Genomic DNA, 24,287 nt, shown 5'->3' with positions numbered 1-24,287 from the left:
CCATGCGCTTGCCACTACAATGTTTGTTTGCCGGGCAGCCGCGACGATCCGTCTGCGACGTTATATGACCGCGAGCGACGGTTAGAAAATACAGCCTGTGGTAAGCCTCGTGGCGTAACACCCTTACTTTCGGAACGAGGGCTATATCCGACGGATCCGATGATCTCGTGTCCTTAGACACACCCCATCATAATTTTCCTCTGTGGCATCATTGGGACGAAGATTCATTCTTTCTTGAGATCCCACCGACGAAGGGAGCAGCGCCTGACGATCAGTGAGTTTGAGTTAGAGCAAGTATCTTTTTCATCCCGTTGACCGCGGATTCGTCATCGAACCTAAGACCAACGTCGCTAACATAGCAAGTGCCCAATCACCGCTGTTGATTGTCGAATCGGTAGTGTCTCTACTCGTAGCATCAGGCCGCGTCTTCGTTATCACACAACGATGGCCAACTCCAAGGGAGGTCTATCAAACGCCCACAACCCTGTTCCTGACTCTTCTCCGACATATATGTCGGAGATGAAGGGACATCGGGACTTCCCGTCTGGAATGTTGCGAAAAACCCCAATACCCTAGTTCAGACTTTTACTATAGCTACACTTAAGTAATAAAAATAAGAAATAGTTTTAATATTCCAATCTGGCTTTATGATGATGGGCTTGGGCCCTAAGTGACTTAGCGGGTCACTGAACGTAGCCATGGTCACGGGAGGGACGTGTACCTGACAAAGGTATGGAATTATATGTGTTACGCCGCCTAAAACATCTGCACGCCAGCCCGCGCGACCGGACAACAACCGACCTGCGTAACGACACTTCGACCCTCAATAAACCTAAGGACCCACCATAACTTTCACTTCCCTGCATTGTTTCGCCATGTGTCTTCAATCCGTTTGTCTTGAAGAATTTCTAAGGCTTAAAAATTATCTCGAAACACAGTCGGTTTTTAGAGAGGTCCTTGGGTTTATTTAGTCGCACTTAAAACACGGAGAAAGCGGGTATGCACCCATTAAGAAAATCCGAATAGCCCTGTAATAAAACAAGCTAGGTTTTTCTCACGCACACAGTCATCTATTCACCACGATGGCAGGGGACTCCCTACTCATCCCTTCGAGCAGTAGTGCAGGTCATGACCAATCGACACCGCGGTTCGTTACCCCCACTTTTCCTAACGAAAGTGGGACCAACGAATCCGCGTTCTTTAGGCATAGGGGCACACCCACACCGAACTTTTCTTCCGTATTAAAAAAAGAGCGACAGACAGTCTAAAAACTAACGCCTAACGCGGCAGTCTACACATAGCGCGAGAGTCGCATACTTCACGCAAATCTTTTGTCGGTTCTCGGTGTTGTCGAACATACATCTTCTCTCCTAAATATATCATAGTGCTAAGTCCATTAATACATTAATTTCCATTATAAGAGCCCTGCTCTAGCGTACATATCTATCGCATCTTCGTGCGACAAGTTGTTAACTATTTATTTCTCTACGTCAGTGTAATCTAAGTGTTGGAAATATATAATTTATAATTCTGTGAATCACAGTGTTATACAAACTCAATCACCCCTTGTTATCTCAACGGAAATCAGGGGATCGATCAATTCGTGGTGTCGATTGTTATAATCGTAACGGGCATTTACGACCCCCGTTGACGTCTCTCCTCGCGATTACGTCTCCCCGCAATTGGTCGAAATTACATATCTATAGTCTACTAATCATTCAATGCTTTATTGTATCGAGTAATACCAAAGCTTTAAGCATCCATTCTGACGGATCTTGGTCGATACAGACTTGACGGATCTATGATTGCTGCTGTCGTGTCCTACAAGTTTGACATCGTTAACATCGAGTTCTACGATCTGAAGACTGACATTGCCATATACGCGTGTCTACAGAATAGGCATTCTCGCACGGAGAATCTAATAATCTTGAAATTGATCACACCAGCTATATTTCCAAAATTGCGCGATCGTGAAACTGCAAGTTAATGTCATCTACGATATCTTGGCGACTTTAGAGTCGAGGATCCAGGTGTAGAAGGAGTTTAAATGGAATAGGAAAATCACAGAGTCTGACGACTGAATATCATTAGCGACCGCCAATGTATTCTGTAGCGATAATTTAATCCCCTGGGTAATTTCGTTTGACTGGAAGTATTAGCTTGATTAGTGTCTGCTAAAATATTCTTAATTAATGAAAAATTATTCGATGGAATTTTTATAATAAATTAATAACTGAAATGAAGATTCTTATGCATTAAATATGAAAAAATGTAAATCTACAAATAAAACAAAATGAGTAGAGCGTAGAAAAACACGGCGCTCAAGATAATCGCATAATTTATTTTTGTATATACAGTCACTTTACAACGCGTACTTTTTGTTATACAGTGTAGCTCACAAATACTTTAGGTCAGCAAACGGCGAATGGTCGCAGTAAAGACGGTATCAAAGTAAAAAAACTAATTCAGACGATCGCCCTGCCGCGATAGGTGTTAGTCTCCGTGAGAAATAAACGACACTGAACGATGTTGCACGCACAATCGGAAATCTCGACAAATCATTTTGTGTCTCTCTTATGTGTTTCATAGGGACAATCGATATCTCTCGTTTTATAAAATTTTGTGACTCACGAGTCGATAAATTTCTTAGGGACGGGGAAGCTTTAGAGGCAAAAACATCGATCCTGTGATCTCTATCTAGGTTGGCAGTAATTCTCAGGCATGGATTGAAATTTTTCCTCGCTCCTTGTATACGCTCCCGTTCTTTGAATCATACCAGCATCGTGAAACTTCTTTTTCGTCGAACGATTTCGTAAAGTAAGTCAGATGACATCTTTGTTGTTTTATTTTGTACCGTTCCGTCGATTACGCATTATACACCGTAGTTTTTACGATAACACGCACGTAAATGTCGGACACATTGACGATCCAATGACAATGTACCGCAAAAAAAAATGAGATATGGCGGTTCAACACTTGCGATCGACAATGAGAACACAGTTCACGCAATAATAACATAAAAATTTTAGAATATTTCCCTATCTCTTCCATTGTTGTTCTTCAATGTATGTTTTCACGAAGTAGCAACCCTTTCGATGTAGCAAAAAATTATTACAGTCGAAATTTAATAATTAACTTACATATATAACCGAAACCTACGAATTTCTTTCTTAACCATTACAAATTCAAATACATTCGATAGAAATATAATTATAATACGTTTCGAATCTAACTTCCTCTTTTTTTTATATAGATATATATGTATATATATAAAACGCAGTATATTCGCGAAAGCAACGTCGACGATCGAAGCAGATCTTCTTTCTATTTTCGTTACAATAAAACATTCTTCTTTTCTCTTGTTCTTCCAGGAGACGCATTACTGGCCACAAATTCGTTTCGATATGTTGAACAGCGATATTCATTGGAAGAATACAAAGGATCACATTTCAAGAGGGAGGATATGTGACAATATTGCTCGCGATCAATCCGAATTCTCTAACGAGGAACAATTTTTATATAGTCAAGGCTTAATTATTCGAGAACGAACTCTTTCCTTTCAGAATTTTCTTTGCACACCGACCGTTATAGATCGACAGATATGAAATAGATATGATTGCTTTGAGACGTTACATTATAAAAATTGTATAAGTGTGCATCTTTCGAACGAAAGAACATAATAGAAAAGATACGTTTAAAAACCATTAGAAGATTCGTCGTAGTAGCGGTGAGGAAAATATTCACGCGCTTCTTTTGAATAATTACGCAATAGTTTGGTCGATCGACGCTCGTTTCCTTCATAGAATCACTTTACTTACAACATAGTTAACGTCGAACATTTCCAGACAATGTATGGTCATTATTTACATGTCGATAAGAATATCGACTCCACGTGATGGATTTTACAAATATATGTATATGATCTTATGCACGTCAAAGATATGTATTGTGTTTGGCGCTTAGCTTCTAGAAATTACGTATTTAAACGGTGCGCACAAAAAACAACCTTATAAGTTACGACATTTTTTCATTAATGGCGTCCAGTATCGCGAACTGGCAACCGTACTAATTAGTTCGTTTCGTTTTCGTATTAAAAAATGAAACTTCTGTTCGTTCGATAAATCGAGCGACGCTGGAAATATTCGACGAGGCGAGTTGAAAAATCTTCGATAACGTCTCTTTCTGCGACCGAAGATCGGCAGTCGCCATTAACGATTAGAACTTAGGCTGTCTTCGACATTTTGTCGCGATCGTTAACAGGATCGACGAGCAGGGGAAGAACACGTTGACGCAGACATTGTTTCGTTTCCACGAGCGACGGAAGAAAAGAAATTTAAACAAAAAGGAAGAAAAACTTCGTCGTAAAAGGCTTATTCGATGAATCATTACGATTATAATTAGGTCGTTCTGACGATTTTCTCTTAGGTCCGACTTATGCAGGTGCGCACGCTTACGCGAGCTTTAGTACACGATAGTAAAACGATAATCAACTCGTAGATCAGCACATGTTAATCATATTTACAAGTAGTATATCCCGGCACGGTATCTACTTTTCTTTCTTCAACCATACGTCAGCTTTCATTCAGACACTCCTTCTCGTTGATCATTCGATTACACACAAGCGGTACATTATCATATAATTAATAATATTATTATTATTTTCGCATCATTTTCAGACGCCGAATCGTTTTCCGTGTTTTATAGAATCGATCAGAATTGTAGATCTCGAGTATAAATTCACGATCTTCGTTTCCACATTCTAGACACCTTCCTTTCGAATTCCTTTCGATTCGTCGAAGGAACTCAACTCGATGGAAACGATTCGACTTCGTTCTCGGTTATTTAATGCATACATGTCTTCGATTCTTCTATTTTCTTCGATTCTAGTCCATTTACAATTTAATCGATCGCGGTAGACCGTGCGTTTCCGTGAACCCTGTATATGAAGAAGAAACCTGTGATCACGCTCGTAAGCATTTTGGAATCGATTGCGAAACTATCTCGTGCAAGTGTGTTGGAGATTGTCGAACGGAAATGGAGTGTCTTCGAGGCAAGCTCGATGCATTCTTTAGTACCGGGTCGAAATGTAACGATACATCGATGATCGTGACCGATCGACGATACACATTCATCATGGTACCTGTGTCCATTAAATGGAATGTAATCTGCATATAGTGTCATATGTATAATATATATATTTATATATATAATATAATCATAGTAATATAATATATATATATATCTATTCCTTTGCGCATTTGTAAAAAGCCTTGCTTGCCTAGAAACAACGTTGTACGGCGTATCTGTTCGTATAATTCTTATTTATGTATGTTACGTGTGTTACGTGTACGCGTGTGTGTGTATGTGTGTGTATTTATCTTGTTCGTTCATCTTTTTCTTCTTTTCTTTTTTATCGTTTTTCTCTACTGGCGTAAATCAACAAGTCCTTTAAAATACATTCTTCTATATTCTGATAATGCACGATCATTTAAATCTCTCTACCGAAACACTCAAACATAACACCGATTTATCGCTTTGTTTTTCTGTTTTTTTTCTGTTTTAACTATTTTTTTTTTGTCATTTATTTTAACTCTCTCAACTCTTCCTCTTACGTTCTCTCTTTCCCCCATTAATCAGTCTTGGCATCGTAAAACATTTATAGGTGCTTCGATATATTTAACTTACAGAGTAACGTCTAAACGAATATCGATGAGTTTTATCCCTTTCACGCCCGTCTCTGTATTTTTGACCCCGGAAATCCCCCCATCCCACTGTTCTTACCACTCAGCTTCAACTCGATGCTTTACAAGCATTTCCTCCCCATAGCCCCAAATTTATACGTATACGCGTTAAATTTTATACATACATATATTTATTCATATGTATATTTAATCTCGTCACCTTAAAAATATATTATTGTCCTTAGATGAGAACGTTCAGCATTTAACACGAGAGATGCTTCTCCTATTCACCTCTTCTCTACCGTCTGATCATTCGTTGTGGCAAACGAACGACAAATGGGACTCTGTTTCCCTATACTATCCCGAACGAAAAATAAATATACGAGTTAGCTTGCTATTGTTATTGGATCCGCCATTTATCCTTGTTGTAGCACGATTGGCGGGTCCCTTTTCATTGTATTCTCTCGTACAGCTTTGGCAGGAATCACGTGTCTCCTTGTCGGTTACAAGCCCAGTTTCTTTCCGCCATCTCGTTTTCTGTTTCTTCGTTTTCATTGGAATCGTTCAAACCTCGTGTCTCGTTCCCTCCGTTTCCCCCAGAAACGAACACCACCAACGATTTCCTTCGCGTTCGTCTTTGTCCGTTTTAGGCAGATGCTAACTCGTCGAAGACAAAAGCGTCGTTAAGTCGACAAGCGTGGCCAAAGGCGATATCACGTTGACAATCGTCGTTTCCGGGATTCGTTATCATACATCGTTGTCGTGACAGTACTCGATCTTCCGCCTGTTCAGCTGAAGACGTCGTTTATCCACTACGAAGTCTGACACGCAGCCTTTGATGCCTCGATGGCCGGGTTTTCCACCGACGAACAGCTTGCCGTTTGTCGTTAACAGGGTGGTCTCTGTGGATACTTTCACCGGAGTGAAATCGTCGATTTGTATCATCGACGTTCTTCGTCTTCTCGATGCCCTGATATGGTGGAAAACACCATCGTCCACCCGTTCCTGCATACAAAAACCATCGGTAAAACATTTGTAATACTTCAATTAATTTAATAATCGCCAATAAACTAGAAATATTATCGATTAGTTTAAGTTTAAACCTACTAATTAATTATTTCATTTAGTTCCAATTGATCGATGACGTTAAGCATTCGATAACTTTCATAATACGATACATAATTGATAAAACACTAATACTAACCCTGCTCCTCAATGATATCTGCTCGCTCTTGCTCTTGTACGTAAGAAGAACTTGGCCGCCGTGTAACGATAAAATAAGATGTTCGATTTTGCCTCTTCCAACCCAGGCAATCAAGCCATCCGGATGCGTTGTTCTCAGTCTCAGCTCAAATTTATTCGACTGCTGACCCTTGCGTCTACAATATCGTTTTTTTTAGTGCGTGTTTGGTGTGCTTAGTCTTAAATATCGAGCTACGGTGCCATAGGACAAAGACATAATACATACAAGCAAGCATTGCTATAAAATAAATAAAAATCATACAATATCAACCCTAGTAACCCTATATTTCATGGTATGGCTTTGAAAGTTAAAGCTCTTTTAAAATATAAGATTATCTAAAGTATATCAATAATTATTAGCGTTTTGCTTTTATTTTGTACAATTTTTAGCAAATTGTTTCTGACCATAATTACTGATGAAAGTTTCTCTGATTAGGTTTGAAGGGCATGATATTAGCATTCTCTATTATCGAATAAATAGGTTAGCAGACACGGCGATACATAGGCACAGATAATAAAGGTCTCTCCCTCAAACGAGTACACCACAGCTATTCTTCCTAGAAACTTACTCCGTGTAATCGTAACTGTCGTAATCGTAGTCGACATCCTCCTCCAAGTCGTAGTCGGAGTAGGACTCCTCAAAGTACTCGCCGAGGGTAGTATTAGTTGAGTTAGTACTAGTCGGTGTTACACAATCAAAAGGTTAGTGATACTTTGATTGAAGAAGGATCTAATTAGTCTACTGTTACTAACGTTATTGAACAACCTAACTTGGTGCTCCTAATTCGGATTAGTACCTTAAGAGGTGTAGATGCAGTGACTTAGGAGTATGCGATAGAACTTTTAGAAAACGTTTACTGATTCGATCGTTGATCGATTCGATTTACCTTCTTCCATTTCGGTGCTTAAATTGCAAGAAATTGTCGCCCTTGAAACGCACTGGCCTTTCGGATAATTCCGTGGATACATCGTAGCCCATGACTAGCAAATTAAGAAAGAAAGAAACATCTCTCTGTGTTTACAAAATTTTACAGTTCATTTCTAATAAGATGTGACGAACATTACTTACAAAATTCGCAGTGGAGACCATTGTAACCGTTCGCACATTTGCACAGATAACTGTTTAACAGAGGTAAACATACTCCACCATTGTGACAAGGGTTCTCGTTGTTAGGACATGGTAGACCATCATAGATTTCCGTATTATGTTGAGTAACGTTGACAGCTAAATTTTGGTACGTTTTTCCATTCACCATCAGTCTTTGTACCGCGCCTACCAATCCAGTCCAGGCTCCAGCGAGTCGATGAACTTCTCGCCAATGTCTACCATTTAAAGAAATATATATTTTCTATCTAAAGTTCTTCGTTGAACGAAACATATTTAGAAACTCACTTAACGCCGCCAACATAAAGAGGCATTTCGAGATTCAGTTCCGTTAACGGACTTCCGGACAGTCCTCTGGCAACAGTTCCGTCGTCTAATTGAAGAACTCCTTCTCTGCCCAATCTACTGATTCGAACACAATGCCACGTGTCGAGCGTAACAGGGTCTGGAGAGGTAATATTGGCGATACCACTTCCAAGATTGAATCTAAACTCCAGTTTGCCCTGGACCAAGTTCAGACTAATGAAATCACCACGTCCGTTGTTCAACTGGCCATTGTAAAGTAGCAAACCGTCGTTGGCGTGCGTGAGAAACCATAATTCGATGGAGAACGCTTTCGCTACACCTTCCAAGCATGGGAGTTCCAAGAAACCGTCCCCGGACATTTCGGGTATCAATAGCTCTGTTAACTCAGCGTCGACTAGAATTAATTAAACGACGAAGTTATTCAATAAATTATTCGATAAGTTGTTCAGTGATGTAATAACAAACGTCATTAACTTTAACGAATCGGTACAATGTATCTCGTTAACGAATACATATCAAACGAATTTTTACTCACGGATTTCACAGTGTTCTCCAGTCCTGCCAGGTGGACACTTGCAAACGTAACCACCTTGTGGAAGAATATCACAAGTGGCTCCATGCTGACAAGGTTCGCCTATACAAGGATCTAAAGACTCTTCGCAATTTCTGCCAGTGAACTGAGGTGGACAGATGCATCTATAATCAGGCGGATCGTATTTCTCCACTGCGTAATTGCCATGTTCGAAGCTCGTCTCGTAATCGATGTCGTAATCGTAATCGCACTTAGGTGCCGCGCAACGTTTCTTCGCGTTTTTCTTCGATCTGCGTTGATCGATCGAGATGCAATGCGATCCCTTGCATCTGACAATGTTCATGCCATTCTTGTTTTTACCTTTCCCTCGTTTCTGAATTCTTCTGCACTCGCGACCGTTGCAGAGATCTTCCTCGAAGATGGGCTGACATGTTGCGCCGTTTTGGCAAGGTAGATTGGCGCACGCGTTCTCTCCGCATTCTTTCACACGATAAGTCTCCAAGATCTCTTTATCGCGACCCACATGAAGATCGACGAAGTTTCGATTGATTTTCAATTTTCGTATGCAACCGAGGAACCCATGGTTGGTACCGATATTATCGTAAACCCTGCGCAGATAAAAAGCTTTCGCGTTATTAAATTTCTCGATGAAATGCGAGGACTAGACGAGTAATTGCGAGGGAAAAATTACTTAGAATAATTAGTAGGCATGTTCCCGACGAACGTATCTTGGTTGAGATCGAGCGACTTCAACATTCCTTGACTTTGACCAGCAACATCTTCCCCATCGTTGAAAATTAAAACGCCGTCCTTGTGATATCTTTTCGCGGCAACTCGATGAAACGTTTTCATAGTAATTCTTTCAGGCGAGGAAAGAATTACAGGGCCATTCCCTAAATTGTATCGAAACTGTACATGTCTGTAAAAATAAATTAAATCCTAAATAGTATACACGAAAGTGCGAACTTTTTAATCTATGATTCATTAGCTCGATATATAATGTCATGTATTGAAATAACCGTGTCTAGAAGATAAGAATCTTTCCCGAATAAACCAACAAGGCATTATCAATACACCAACGTAACTATATTCACGTGAATGATACTAATTCAGGAGATAACAACTACAGACCCGTCGACGATGGCTAACGAGACGAAATCCCCGGTGCCGTCGCTCTTCTGTTGGTTGTAAAGTATAATCCCGTTGTCAGCGTACGTCTTGAACTCAACCTCGACGCTGAACTTGTGGTAAGCCTTCAATCTGTTCATCCTGACGTAGCTCTTGCCGTCGAACGACGGCACCTCGTAATCCCTTTTGTTGATCTCCTCGTCGCATAATAGACCGGTGTAATTTGGACGACAGATGCAAACGAACGTTGCGCTCGGCAGATCGATGCACGTCGATGTCGCGTGACACGGATACGACAAGCAGGCACGAAATTCTTCGGTCGGTGTAACAGGCACGTAATTAGCTGGAAAAGGGTCAGTTTCTTTTACATTCTTTTCTTCATCTTTACACGGCGCAAATAACGTTGGAAGATTCGGTCAAAGAGAGCCCCTTTCTGTATCTATTTTCTTCTCTTTCACTTACACCTCGTTTGAACGACACTTTGCTCTTAGAAGTCGAAAGAACGTAATGCAAATGGTCTTTGTTCCTTTGTAATAAGAAAATTAATGTTACTCTATAATATAATTTCTTTGGTAACTCTGCTTGAAATGAGCGACACGTAAAATTTGTGAGATTGTATTTTGCTTTAAAGAATAAGTACTTTTTGTAAAAGAAAGACGTATATTTTAGGAGATGTACTTATGAAATAATATGACCATTATAAGAGTTTTTAAAATTTTTATCGCTAATCTTCGTATTTTATCTCTACCATTTACTACTTTACACTGCTATTATCGTATCCACATTAAAAGAGAAAAATGCAAAACCATCGCTCGAATAAACAGGAGAAATCCCCAAGAACAACCAGAGTAGATAAGATCGGATCAATTACCAAAACATTCCTGCCTGTCGCTGGTTTCCGCGTATCCTTCCGAGCAAATGCAACCTCCATTGGAGCATTCGCTGTTAGGAATGGTGCAATCCTTGTCGTCGGTACAGAGGTCGCCGAGCAACGCGGTGACCACGCGAATCGTCGCCGGGGTTGGTCTATACGCTGCCGCCACTCCTGAAAAGCAGAATTAACGGATAAATCGACGTCTCTGCATTGAGTCTGGAGAAAAAAGGCATTTCTCGTACGGTCTTGGTTCCGTACGACATCGATCCGATTACCAACGTCGAGCTGATTCAGAATTAACCGTCAAGCGGATTTAGGAATGCACGTTTCGAAGCGCACACATACAGACATATACACATAGGCAAACTAGCGCGTGCACAAGAGCACAAACATATTAATTCGTAGTATTTATTCAACGCTATTTCAAACTATTAATTACGTCACGCTGTTAACGTTATCGCGACGACGATAATTACGTAGCACCGGTTACAGAAACTTATGACGAAATGCATTTGGCTCTGGTGCTACGTGTATCACTGAATACTGAAAGTGGCGGGCGGAAATTCGTTTGATTAAATTTGACTTTAATTTCACCGGGATATTGATATTTCGTTATCGCGTTGAAATGTTTGTAGATAAGTAGATTACGGTAGTTTAATAGAATGGAATTTAAAGGACGGACACGTAGATGTCTTAAAACAAAATGAAAGATAGCGCGCAAGATTGCATTTCGTAGTCGTCGCGTGTAACTTTGGGATGAAATATCGACACGGACGGGCGTAGAATGGAATTGGGCTCGATTTTTACCGTGCTTTAAATTGTCCCTGTCGATCGTGATGGTTTCTTGATGCGCCCTGTGGGTGTAATAATAGCGAGGATCCGGTTCCGGCACCAACAGATGCCTGGTAGATTTCGATAACGGAGAAATGGCGGCTGCTGGTTGGGTATATTGCACTGCTGTATACCTTTTAACGGGGAAGTCCGTATTCACCATGGGATCGTCTGAAAATTTTACGAACGTTCCACAATTCTACCACTGTTCGTTTTGGGTGATGCGATGGAAAGACAAGGTTACGATTTCAGAATTAGGCGGCGTTCAAAAATAAACTCGTTTTGGACGAGCAACGAATTGTAATATATAAATAATTTCTTTTAAAATATATATTTGGAAGCACATTTGACCATTTAAAAGGTGTATTATATAACGCACGTAACATATTGACAAACAAGTTCTATAGCGAACCACTTAATATCGTAGTAAGTCATTGTACGAATAAAGGGGAACTTTCAGTCTCGAACAAAGTAGCGGAAGCGCATCGTGAATTTTTGAAATGATAAAAATCGGATAGCATATTCTATCGAAACTAGGAAGTCCGAGTTGGCATCAGAAACCGAAGACAGCTTAATGGGATTTTAATTACTTTCCAATTGCAGCGTTGCTTCCTATTATTTCACATTGACGACTTTCACTGTCCTCCACTCTTCCCATTATTTTTTCCTCTCTCGGTTTTTGTATGTTTACCCCTTGCCTCCCGCCGCTGTGCCGATCGTCGCATATTCCTCTCGATATAATCAACGCTTTTATCGACTGCGGGACAAACCGACAACGAAATTTTTCTCCCGCTCGCATTCGGTCTCCGATGAAAATATTTTCTGCTTGGAAAATTGGTGTGTAGAAATGGATGGAGAAGGGGTTGAAAGGGGCGAGAGGAATGGATTTAGCCAATTTAAGAGTTCGTTGATTGGCGGAGAAGAGAATCTGACGGCAAATACGAGTTGACATTTACGAACCGAGAGAATTTCTTTCTCGATCCACATCGACGATTGGCCTTTTCATCGGAGGGGTTGGCTTTATCGACGTTACCGTTTCCCTGTTCCATTATTTCATTCCCTCCCTGTTTATTTTACAAAGAGTACCAAAGAACTGGAGTAGGATTAGCTACGTATTTATCTGCTGAAAGCGTGGAATTTTGATGAAGTTGAGAGTTCAAATAGGTGAAGTGGAACAGACAGATGTGAATGATGTCACGCAGCTATTTCTTGGTTTTACATTTTATTCTCGTTTTTGATGAATCGTTAACGGTTTTCTGCTTTCGGTGGGAAACAAGTTTCATCCATGCATGAATTCAATACTTATGTATGTGTTATATGTATGTATGTACATATTAAATACTTATGTATATATGAAGACAAACGTGCTCACGACATGTAATTGAATTTCGAGATGACGATGTCAATATTGACAGGTATAAATATTTTCTACCTGTCTTTCGACTCTCTCGCTATCGCCGCTAATTGGGATAATATTTCCTTTTTAATTAGGATTATTTTCGACACGAAGTACGACGATGAAATACGTAAGATAAAGTTCCCTTTGCATACGAGGAAAAATTCGGCGAATTCTCTTCTTAAAATTGGAAGAGATTGGCAGAACGGTTAAACCAAGTACAAAATAAATGATAGGATAGTAGATCAACGGACAGACAAACACTCGATTCGTACAAGATGCCTCTTCGACTCTCCCAATGATCTCCCAAAATAATGATACTCCAATTCAGCTTCGTTCATTCCAGTCGAACGAAACAATTAATAGTCTCGCCCCTTCCTTTTTCGTGCGTCACATCGATCAAACGCACCCTCTCCCTTAATCAAACTTCACGTCACGTCAGAATGTCCACGTAAGCGGGATATCCATTCTTCTTTCAGTAGTCGCGTATCCTCAACACGGAAAAGAGATCACGCGAGGAACGTCGAAGAAATTGCGGCATACAATATTTACGGGGTTGAAAGTGGCGTCGACCGCGTGCGGTTCCATGCGATATTTCGCTCGCGGAAATTGTTCTACGTCACGTACGGGGGAAGAAGGGAAAACGTGATGAAAAAATAGTAGCCTTCTACTATGCAGAGAGGGAGCTGCGTCCTTTCGGTATAAAACATGACAACAGTGGCGGAGAGGCTGTAAGAGGAAAGAGGATGGTTCATCTGCTCAAAGTAATCTGATTTATGTTTGACTCTGTAGAGTGAGTCCCGAGAAAGAAGAACTTTTTAAGAGATTGACTTTCAGCGACAAGGGAGGACCAGGGCAACGTTGCTGAGGCGGGGCTTTGGAGGGCGGGGGCTGAGCAATCGAAAATAAGGGGTGAGAGGTTACGGAACCAGGAAGAGACTTTAATAGATTTCGACGTTTCACTCCGCGAACTTTGTCAGTGAATGTGGAATACTCCGCAGCGACAGATGGAGAGGCTTCTCTCCGTTTTCTTCTTGGTTAAGACTCGTTGCTTCGTTTGACGAGTCTATCGACTATACGTGAAGTTCCAAGAGCTCTTGTATTCCACTATATTTACAATCCGATGATTTTATGGTAGATATCGAGGAACTTTAACGTGGATTTATCGATTATGCTCTTGTATTAACAATAATAATATTGTATTGTAATAAACGATTATGACTTTTCATCCGAGGATATTATAACGAGGCAGTGCATGATAATTTAAAATAATTTTTATATTATTTTTATAAACTCATATTTTTAAAAGTGTAGCGGCACATGAGCCAATGGAAGATTCGAATCGGGAGAGGCTCATATTATTGTGCCTTGGAGTGTCAACGTTGGTTTGGTTTAATAGGTTCAAAGGTAAACGAACTCCGGACAAAATATTATCGCCGTTATTTGCAATCGTGAACCGCAGTTACATTCGAACTTTTTATAACAGCTCCGGTCGATACAGATAGACGAACGTGCTCTCTAGGACAGCTAGTATAGCGAATCTTTATAGCCAGTCATGCAGTCGAATAGCGAGCGTAGAGTCGAACAGTAGTATCGAGCGAGCGACGATAACAACCGGTGTAGACTATTTCTGTACTTGTATTTAAAGTGATTTTAATATACACTGACTATTACAATTTTATCACTCGTCTCTTTAATAAACTAATACGTATAATAAACCACCTCAAAGGTTTCTTTCTTTGTACCTGTTAAATTTCATTTTTTTCCATTTTCAATTGCGAATGCATGAGTTACACGTGAAACTTAAGTTACGCTAAGTAAGTTTTCCCATTTATAATAACAGATATAGCAATTGAAACGAATAGAAAATAAAGTAGATAGCGAGCTAGTTCGAGGAGTTCGAAAAGCCAGGTATTGAAACCCTTTTCCTGATTACCTGGTCCACGTGAATTCGCTAGAATACATTGGAACGAGATGCAAAGAGAATTTTTTCTTGGATAGATTTATCGCGACCATCTATTGAACACGATATCGACCGAATCTCCGACGGTTAAATTTATGTGGGGACAGTGATATCAAACAGCGGTCGATACTGCATTCGTTCGAACTTTCGAAAGACTCTAGATCTGTCGCGGACTAATTCATTTTGATGGCGGAGTTGTGCTTAACGGCCTGGGCAAGGCGTTTCGTTACCGTTTCTTAAGGTTCCGATGTAAGTTCCGGCCGGGCATAGCTCACAGGGACCACTTAAGACGGGACTTCGCTTCCAAGTCAACGGTGATTTAGTTAAATCCACCTTTGGCGCTTAGTTTCGCGAGTTAACGTCACCAACTTTCCCAGAATTTACCTACGAGTGAGATAGCGTACTCTTGGGATAAAGGAAATTCCGCGATACGTATCCTGTTCAATCTTTTCTACCTTTCAATTCCACGATTTCGTTCGAACTCGGTTTAGAAAAAGAAAAAGGTGGATAAATCGATAGAAAGGAATAGAAATTCCAATTAATGAAACAAGTACGGTAAATATGTTATTAAATTAATTGTAAATTGACTTACTTTGCTTTCTTTCTTGTTAAATCGTTGATCGACGGGTTGTTTATTCTTTTAAAGGGAAAGATCATGGTGCAACGTTAATCATAGAACGTTAGCAAGAAGAAAGCAAGCAAAGTAGTGTGGGCAAGCGTTTCGGGTGTAAAGGGGTTATAAACATATATGTATACATGTTAGTAGAAACTTGATAAGTTTATTATCACGTAATGGATACAAAGGAACAGGTTAGATGTTAGTCCTAATTTTAATCAGGCTGTGCGATATTGCATCTCCCATACGTTGATAAATATATCATTAAATTCCCTACTTCAAGCTCCAGCTTCTAGATAACACTTGTTCCTAATTAAGTTATTCTAAAATTCGTGAACCCTCGAAATCGTTACGACAATATCTCGTGCTTTAAACAATCCCTCTCTTCTCGTCTATCGTTAACTTCTTAAATATTATATATTCGCTGCTCGTCACCTAATTTTTACAAACAGATATATGTATTGTATTCCTTATTCGCAAACTATAATCGAACACACGGAAGAAATATGATAAGTCTATTTCTATTGATTTCTGGATGTTTCATAAAAGATACGACTTATCATGTTTTCCTCTATGGCCTTCGTATATAAACAAAACATTCTGAAAATTCACTACAAAATTAACAAACACGTTGATGAACTATTTTATTGTACTACGCCATTCACCAGCTATCAAGACCGATTAATCTCTAGAGAATAAATTTGCGTTTTATAAACAGGAGCGAGTCCTGTTCGACAGCTGATCCAACGTGTGAAAAGTGCTCCCAGTGGTTAATTAGTTTAGTAATGCAGAATATAAGGCGGCCTGTACGGCGTATGTTCAGTGAACCCACCTCTGCAGTGGCCGAAGGCCTGTGTGACCACGTCTGCTTGATGGCGACAAGCGTACAGCCTGAGCTCACACTCGTTGTCGTATGTCTGTCCGTCACTACCGCAAACCGGCACGGACGGTATGTCCGATGGACAGGACGACGGACAAACACAGTGTGGTCCACCGATTTCCGAACACTGCCCGCCGGAATAGCATTCCAGCTCGTTGCAAGACGTCGGGATCGGCGGTATCGTATCGGCTGCAAACAAACAGAACGAACCCGTTAAATCGATCGATGGATGTTATTCGGTTGGAATATTAGTTCAGTTTATACAGAGTTACACAGAGTCTATATAACACCTGACGCTATATCGTTGTAAATTTGGTTTTATATGAAAGGAAATATTTTTGGGATTTAAATGACTTGGTACTATTCCAGGACGATAATTTTTCTACTGTATATTCAATTTTAGGCGTCGATGGAAGCAAATTGGTTGAGATTTAAGTTATACTATATTCTGTGGAAGTTTCCTTTCGCGTGATACCTGAATAGCACCCTGTAGGTGTTAATATCTTGTTGTGGTCGGTGCAAATGGTACATTTCTGGCCCTGGATATCCGGTTTGCAAACGCAGCGACCTGTCATTTGTTCGCAGTCTTCTCTAACGGAACCAAAGAGCGAGCAGCCGCATGCTGGATCATTCAAAGGAAATTTGACGTGTCGATTAATATTAATTCAATCGATAAACTAACTTTCATATTGAAATATATCATCGTCCATTAAATTGCAGATATAAAGCAATAATCTCTTCGTGTAAATTACTAAACAGAATTTCAGTCATCCTTACGTATACATCCTTGATGTCCCTCGCTGATTTTAGGCAAGCCCCAATAACCAGGCATACATCTATCGCATTTCAGACCGCCTACACCTGGTTTGCACTCGCATTGTCCGGTTTCTGGATTGCAGGTATCAGAAACACTGCCTAACCTGTTGCAGTTGCATAAACTCGGACAACCTGCGCCATTGGGCCCGCGTGCGGCCGTTTTGCCATCCGGACAGCAGCCGTGCCAGGAGTCTGAGCACTTTACGACTTGGGTTCCTTGAGCTAAATAATCGATAATTTACGTTGACCTTCTCTTTAGTACAACGTTTTTTTTATTCATAGCAAATCGCAAGACGTTAGTAATAACATGCGAAATATGTTTGAAAGAATTTTCTAAAACTAAAATTTCCATCGAAAGGACTGACCTTTTCTGCAGCATCGAGCTAGTCGCGTGGTTTGATGGCAATAACTGTTGCTCGGGCAATCTCGTCGTTCTGGACCATTACCGCAATCGTACTCTTTCCCATCAGCATCCACCAATGGAGGATCGCCGTTACAAGGTTTCACTTCCATACCTGGGTTAGAAGTCTCGTCTGAATTATGTTCGCTTATGAAAGTGTATAATAAACAAATGATAAATTATAATTAAGACAGTTAGCGACGGAGAAAATTAAAAGTAATTACAATGTTATTCATACTTACAATTCTACAAAGGAAGAGAGAAAAATTATATCGTAAATAACACACTAAGGTGTTGTAATTTAAATGTAATTAAAATTGTAATTATATTTTCTTTTGAAGAAAGCGTCGCGAATATAACAGACAAATAAAAGTCTGAAAATATTCTGAAAATAAACTAATTCAAAAGTTAATTTAAAAGTTAGGAGGCAAAGCAGAGGAACAAGCAATGGAATGGCTAATCGAATCGAAAATCCAGGCAATTATACAGCGGATCGAGTGAAGTTAGCGGAAGCTGCTGCGAACCTTGGCAAAGATCGAGAGGTCTAGGTCTTAGCTCTTGCTGCCTCTGGCAGGCCTCCATTTTCATGGCACAGAGGGACGAATAGGTCCTTAGATCGCTGCCGCAAACAGGGCGCATATTTTCTTGGGAAATCGAGGCGCAGTCGAATTTGCAGCTGCACCTGGGATAATCGTCCGGGCCCAGCTCGCAAGTAGCCTCGAAATCGCAGTTAATGTTCTTGCATGCTTCGCGTACCTGAGTGCTGGTCACGTCAACCGCGGTGGTGGCCAATCGAACCACCGCAGGCGTCGACATCGTAGCTATTAGAAGCGTAGCGATTAAGGCATGGTTAGAGTAGTAAAAGCTATTATACAAGATTGTCGTTGGATGGTTAGTTTTGTTAGAGCGGTGTCCTTAAGCTAGCGCAATTAATATCGTCGAGATGGCAACGAGTGATGCACGAGAAGTTGCGTCTATCGCGTTATTGAAACAAGACTTTACACTATTAACGATCGATGAAGATATTTTGCATTCTCGAGAGATTTTACATTTTATATTCGTAGAGACCCCAATTATCGAAGTACCGATCGCTCAACAATTATTTATTATAGTGAATTAATTTTTAGTTTAAAAGATTGAAAGTTTCTTTTCGAATTTGAAAGAAAAGCACGATTAGATTATGGAAAGGATCAGATAGCTTACTGAGTGCTGCAACGAATCGTTCACCGCAATCGCCGTAGAATATCACGTGCAAGACCGGCAATTTAGGATCCCTTCCACAGGCAGCCTTTTGCAATTCACACTCCGACGGGTATGTCTTGGCATCGCTGCCGCACACTGGTTCTCCAGTGCTCTCAGGACACTCTTCAGGACACACACAGACGCCAGCCATGCAATGAGCTCCATGATCGCACTCTATTCTTGCGCAAAGCTCTGAAAACGTTTATCTTCTCCTTATACCTTCCCGATAATCCTGCTTGAATACTTTACTCAGCGAATAAATTGAATGTTCTTTTTATACCACCGATTGACTGCTATCCAATAAATTTTACGCGACGTTGACGATGATACAAAATATGAAAGTATCTAAAGAACTCACCACAGTCGCCTACGTAACTAATAGCGATGTCAGTTTGAGAAGTGCAAGAGGCCACCTTCAAAGAGCATTCGTTGGCGTAAGTTATACCATTGGAGCCGCAAATTTTCTCCTGTACGGGTTCTTTCGTCTGAAATTGACATAGAAGATTTATTATTACTATGCAACAAAATGTTTAGTTACTATCTACGATACTACGTACATACTATATACTTTCTAGCATATCGTATTTGTGAACTTTTTGCTCAGCCTAATGTATAATAATACAACTATCGCCATTTTTTAGTTTTCTGAAGATACATCTTTTCTGCTTCACCAAAACCAATGTATTATATATAACATCTTCTCGCGATATTTACGTAGGTGGGTGGGTTCGTGAGAAAAAAATAGCAGAAAAACGCGAGGCAGCACGCGTTTCGCACTTGTTGCACGCGGCTAAGGCGCAGTCGGGCCGGTGTTCTAACATACGTTGGCGTCACGATGCTGGGGGATGGGTGGCGTACAGGGATGAGAAATAATACGCGAAAGAGCGAAACTTAATTAGCCTGGTTGCGGTATCCAGCCACGTTGTTGTTTGCTTATTACACGCGTTGTCGGCCAACGTGACTTGCCCTCTACCGCTTCCTCTACATTTCTTTTGCTTTTTTTTAGCGTTCCTTCTGCGTTTTTACGTGCGAGTTATTCCCGAATGTAAGTGCGATCATGAATATATTGTGCCGCGATGAAATATTTGTAAACTAAAAGAAAATCATGGTGAAACATGATCAAGTATGGCCAAGGGCAATACAGATAATGGCAAAAGTATTCGGATGTGTTACGACCGTTCGCGGAGAGACGCGGTCGCGAGGAAAACGCGTCAGCGAGAGGCGTAAATTCTCGCTACGATTCGGTGAATCGACGCCGCGAAGTAGTCGTTCCCCTGTTTCGGTTAAGATAACAGAGGTGGTTGAATGAATATGACACAGTATAGTAAGTTATATTTCACCGTTTATTCCACAACTTATAACGAAGGCAGTTACACTGGTGCGTATGTACGAGATGAATGAGTGACTGATCTGCGGGTGTGTCTACCCGCTCGAAGGATGTTGACCGTTCGAAGGATGTAAAATCAGTACCGTCTTGGGAGACGATGATGTGTCGGAGGAAAGCTAAGGATGGGTGTGTCTAGCGCACGGGACCATCGGATTTGTTGGTGCCGATGTTATTTAGGAGAGTGAGGGAATAGGCTTCGTTTCTAATTGGTTAAACGAAGGGTCTCAACCGCCCTCGAGAGAAAGTGGTTAGTGGGAGGACAGTTGCAGCGTACGTGCGAAAAACCAACTTTCCTTAGTTAAGCCGTGGTAGACAATAGTCTCGAGAAATTCCTCGGAAACAGATGTTTGTTTGAAGGACCTTAGCAGGTAAGTGACTCGGGTTTATGACGGATGCTTAAGGCTATTGAGGGTACGCCGTACGGAAGAGCGGATATCTGGTGTCCGTCTGGCCCGCGGTGTGTGACCTGGGCCAGGTAGAGAGTCGCCCGGCGTAACAGCATGCATACACAATTTTTAACATGCCACGGATATTTTTTCGACTAACTGTATGTTCGTGCTTGATACCTCAACCGATATAAAAGAGTGATAGAATATAATCGAGAAATTATAATGGAGAAAATTGATATTTCAGCGGAGAGTATTTTTTACGACAACAACGACAGTTAATTAATGCTTTAAGCAACGTTTAACCAAAGTATAGAAGATTAAAAACAAGTCGGTGTTCTATTGGAACAATTTACTTCGTATCATTACATTTTTGATATTGAATTTCAAAGAAGCATGTCCGTAGTAAACAGGATAATTGACTTAAAAAGCAATTATGTGACGAACGAAAGCTTTGTCGTCCGATTCTTTTTCCGTTGCATTCTTTTCTCTTTTAATCCACTCAGCGGATTAATAAATATCACAGTTCTATTTCCACGATGAAGGGTAAAGATATAACGACGAGACTCCTCGGGGAGAATATCCGCAGTCGGTCGATACGTTTTAATTAGTTTCCGCGACAAGTTGATACGCACCTTGCCTCCTTCTTATTGTAATTTACGAGACAATTATGGAGGATTCGTGGGACTCTAAGAACGTGACTGGGACGTGCCGATATTCCTCGTTTGGAGTTCAAACAATGCCTCTAACCCTCATCTCTTTCATCGTGCCACTGATTCAGTCCTTTTCATCCCATCTTTCCTCCGAAGTCCTTTCGTTTCTATTCCCATGGAACGCTGACGCGTCAAATTCGTGGCAACGTTGTGTATCCATGCGCGAAAGATGTGATTTCACGTTTAAAACGAAGGAACGCGAAGGAACGCTCGCTGATCCTGTACTAAAAAGTATGCTGATGCACCTCAATCAATTCGCAACCATTCGCGTTGTCTTTTATCTCTTCCTTTATTATGGAAATATAAGTAATTTCAATCGATAGGAAATTTAAGTTGCTCGATAAATTGAGCATCATAATTTCTCTCCTTCTCATTTTAAATAATTAAGTATCTGCGTTTGAAAGGAATTAAATTATTCCCGCATAGAGTGCCAAAAAGATTAAATCAAATAAATAGAAAAATGGACTAATTTTATTTTATATAAATCAATGTGACGAATCATTAAATTAAATATTTCTTATTTAAAAAATGTAGTCAAATTTCATGGTGTTTAATGTACTTTATATCAAGAAATATACAATATAACGTCCAAAGTCAAATACAAATATTCTCAAGAATCTATCAGTTCTTACTGTAGGTCCCATTGTCCATAACTACTCCATCAACTCTCCTAACCCACGCTTCAATACTACAGCAACCAATCGTGCAAATCAACTTCAAATAGATCCAGTGGTATTCCTGAAATACTCGAAGAGAAAGATTGATGGCTAAACGTGTATCTCGTGACAACTTTACGAGACGATAGTATCTACGTTCTGTGGTTTGAGGTCGTTCCAGGTGATGGCTGATCGGCCATAAGTGTGTTCTAACGCGGACGTCGTTGAATTTCGAATAGCTCCGGGGCCCAGCACGGATGGCCATCGCCTCTACGGGGTTCGACCACCTTTTCGATTTCTTTTTGGAAAAAGAAGCATGCGCCCGCGGCAGTTACTCGAACGACCAGGAACATCCGCGCCGTACATGCAAGAGTGAGTGAGCTCGGAATTGTTCGTGGTTTTGTCAGCAGGACGTTTCACGAATCCGTGAATTTCCGATCCACCGTGTGTCCCAGCTTGGATCGAAGGAGAGAAGCCTTTCCTTGCCAGCGAACACTATCTCAGGGATCCGTGACGTGCTCTCCATTCCCAACGAATATTTCTGCTCTGGGAAATGTTGCTCGGGGTGATCTTCCGGGGAAACCGCCGCGGATTACCCGCGATAAAGTCGCATTCCTTTTCCTTCTTTTTATTTTTTTTTTACTTCCACCTCCTCGGTGCACGTATTCGTTTCCAGACTGCGCTCGGGATTTCGAGGGGAATCAACACGGTGCGCCTGGCCTCGATTCCCAGAAAGATTGATTGTTACGAGCCGGATATGGGAACGTTTCGTATGGAACGATCGAGGGAAGCGACGAATTTGCCGCAATGTGGTATTACGGCGAGGTGTCGATAAATTTGGGGGAATAAATGATAGAGGGATTAGGATAGTAGAATATGCGAATACATGAGGCGGAGCGTGTATTCTCGAATATCGGAATTATACGAGAAATATAATAAGAGAAAACGAGGAGAAATTGAAAAAGGAGCGTGTGATATATGATAATTTTTATGAACCTTCTGAGGAAACACTTTGGGTAACCAACCTGATAGAAATTAGCCTGATAAAACGAGGGCGAGTATCGCTCTCTTAAAGTTAGAGGTAGAAAAATTGAAAGTACAAAAAGGCTTCGATTCATTTCCGATATTATCGTTTGAATGATCAAAATCGTTCGATGCTAATGAATCGTCCAAGAGTGTACACCTGAAAAGCTAGACTGACGAAATTAGGAACGGGAAGGCAATGAAATCACAGGGAATGGAGAGGAAAATTGATAGAAAGGCTTTAATGAAAATGGCGTGCGCGTTAGTCGATTTGGCAAGGTGGGTTGGTATCGGTGAAACGAACGGTTCATTACACGGTCGCGTAACATCGAGTAACATAGCGGAAATACGAAATATCGTGCACGACCAGCGTATTCTGGCTCTGCACTGTATATATACTCGACACCACATCCATCATGGTATGAATATTTTACTTAAGCCGTGCTAACTAGCGAGGCTTAACACTACGAATGGTGGTAAGCACGTAAAAGCCGGCAGATCGACACGTTCGGTGGTTTATTATGTTTAACGACCATCACTCGATGTCTCAGACCATGGTTGATAGGATTTTCTTTTCTGCATAATTACTACATAGACGTTGATTTCGTGGATTGATGCTTCGATGACGATAAGCGAAATTTTTTATCTTTCCGATTCGTAAATTTGATAAATTAATACGATAATTGATAAATTATATGTACTAGCACAATAATGCTATAGCACAATAAAAGTTGATAAATAATGAATATCATAAATACGTAGCTCGCGGTTGCCGTAGTATTTTAAAAGTAGTTTATACTATGAAATATAAGATGTTTAGAAATGGAAAGAATAAAATGGTAAATAAACACTGTTATATGAAATAATCACTTTCTGTGTTGCAGTATGAGCAGTCATTTAGATAACGCCATTCGCTATTTTTCAACTTTGAAGCGACGATGTTTTTTCACTATTTACTTATACTTCTTTCGATGGAGAATAACGTACCTAGTTTAATAAATTTTTATAGGAAATGTAATTCATCATGAAATGTGCGATGTTTCGGGCGAAATTATTATATGAATTATATTATTATATGAAAATCATCCTTTAGCTTTTGATTAGAGTTCT

The 24,287-nt window shown here is 40.5% G+C and overlaps 1 protein-coding gene across 1 annotated transcript in view; it reads right to left on the bottom strand.

Annotated features, from left to right (window-relative positions):
- Positions 1–2,321: 2,321 nt before the first annotated feature.
- Positions 2,322–24,287, bottom strand: part of LOC117241649 (agrin-like) — a 262,669-nt gene continuing 240,703 nt past the window's right edge. The window contains exons 10-27 of the mRNA XM_033507577.1: positions 19,371–19,497; positions 18,974–19,204; positions 18,295–18,591; positions 17,736–17,885; positions 17,332–17,592; positions 17,030–17,176; positions 16,507–16,743; positions 11,676–11,870; positions 10,866–11,039; positions 9,998–10,337; positions 9,558–9,785; positions 8,870–9,474; positions 8,317–8,728; positions 7,993–8,246; positions 7,811–7,904; positions 7,493–7,600; positions 6,886–7,060; positions 2,322–6,686 (exon numbers count right to left, since the gene is read on the bottom strand). Coding sequence (XP_033363468.1) covers positions 6,429–6,686; positions 6,886–7,060; positions 7,493–7,600; positions 7,811–7,904; positions 7,993–8,246; positions 8,317–8,728; positions 8,870–9,474; positions 9,558–9,785; positions 9,998–10,337; positions 10,866–11,039; positions 11,676–11,870; positions 16,507–16,743; positions 17,030–17,176; positions 17,332–17,592; positions 17,736–17,885; positions 18,295–18,591; positions 18,974–19,204; positions 19,371–19,497 — 4,293 coding nt within the window. The 3' untranslated portion in view covers positions 2,322–6,428. The remainder of the gene's footprint in view (positions 6,687–6,885; positions 7,061–7,492; positions 7,601–7,810; positions 7,905–7,992; positions 8,247–8,316; positions 8,729–8,869; positions 9,475–9,557; positions 9,786–9,997; positions 10,338–10,865; positions 11,040–11,675; positions 11,871–16,506; positions 16,744–17,029; positions 17,177–17,331; positions 17,593–17,735; positions 17,886–18,294; positions 18,592–18,973; positions 19,205–19,370; positions 19,498–24,287) is intronic.

The sequence above is a fragment of the Bombus vosnesenskii genome, unplaced genomic scaffold, assembly GCF_011952255.1.
Source record: "Bombus vosnesenskii isolate JDL3184/JDL3185 unplaced genomic scaffold, Bvos_JDL3184-5_v1.1 scf7180000016261, whole genome shotgun sequence".
Classification (NCBI taxonomy): Eukaryota; Metazoa; Arthropoda; class Insecta; order Hymenoptera; family Apidae; genus Bombus; species Bombus vosnesenskii.
The sequence above is the reverse complement of the archived record's forward strand: the minus strand, read 5'-3'. Positions and strand labels throughout refer to the sequence as shown.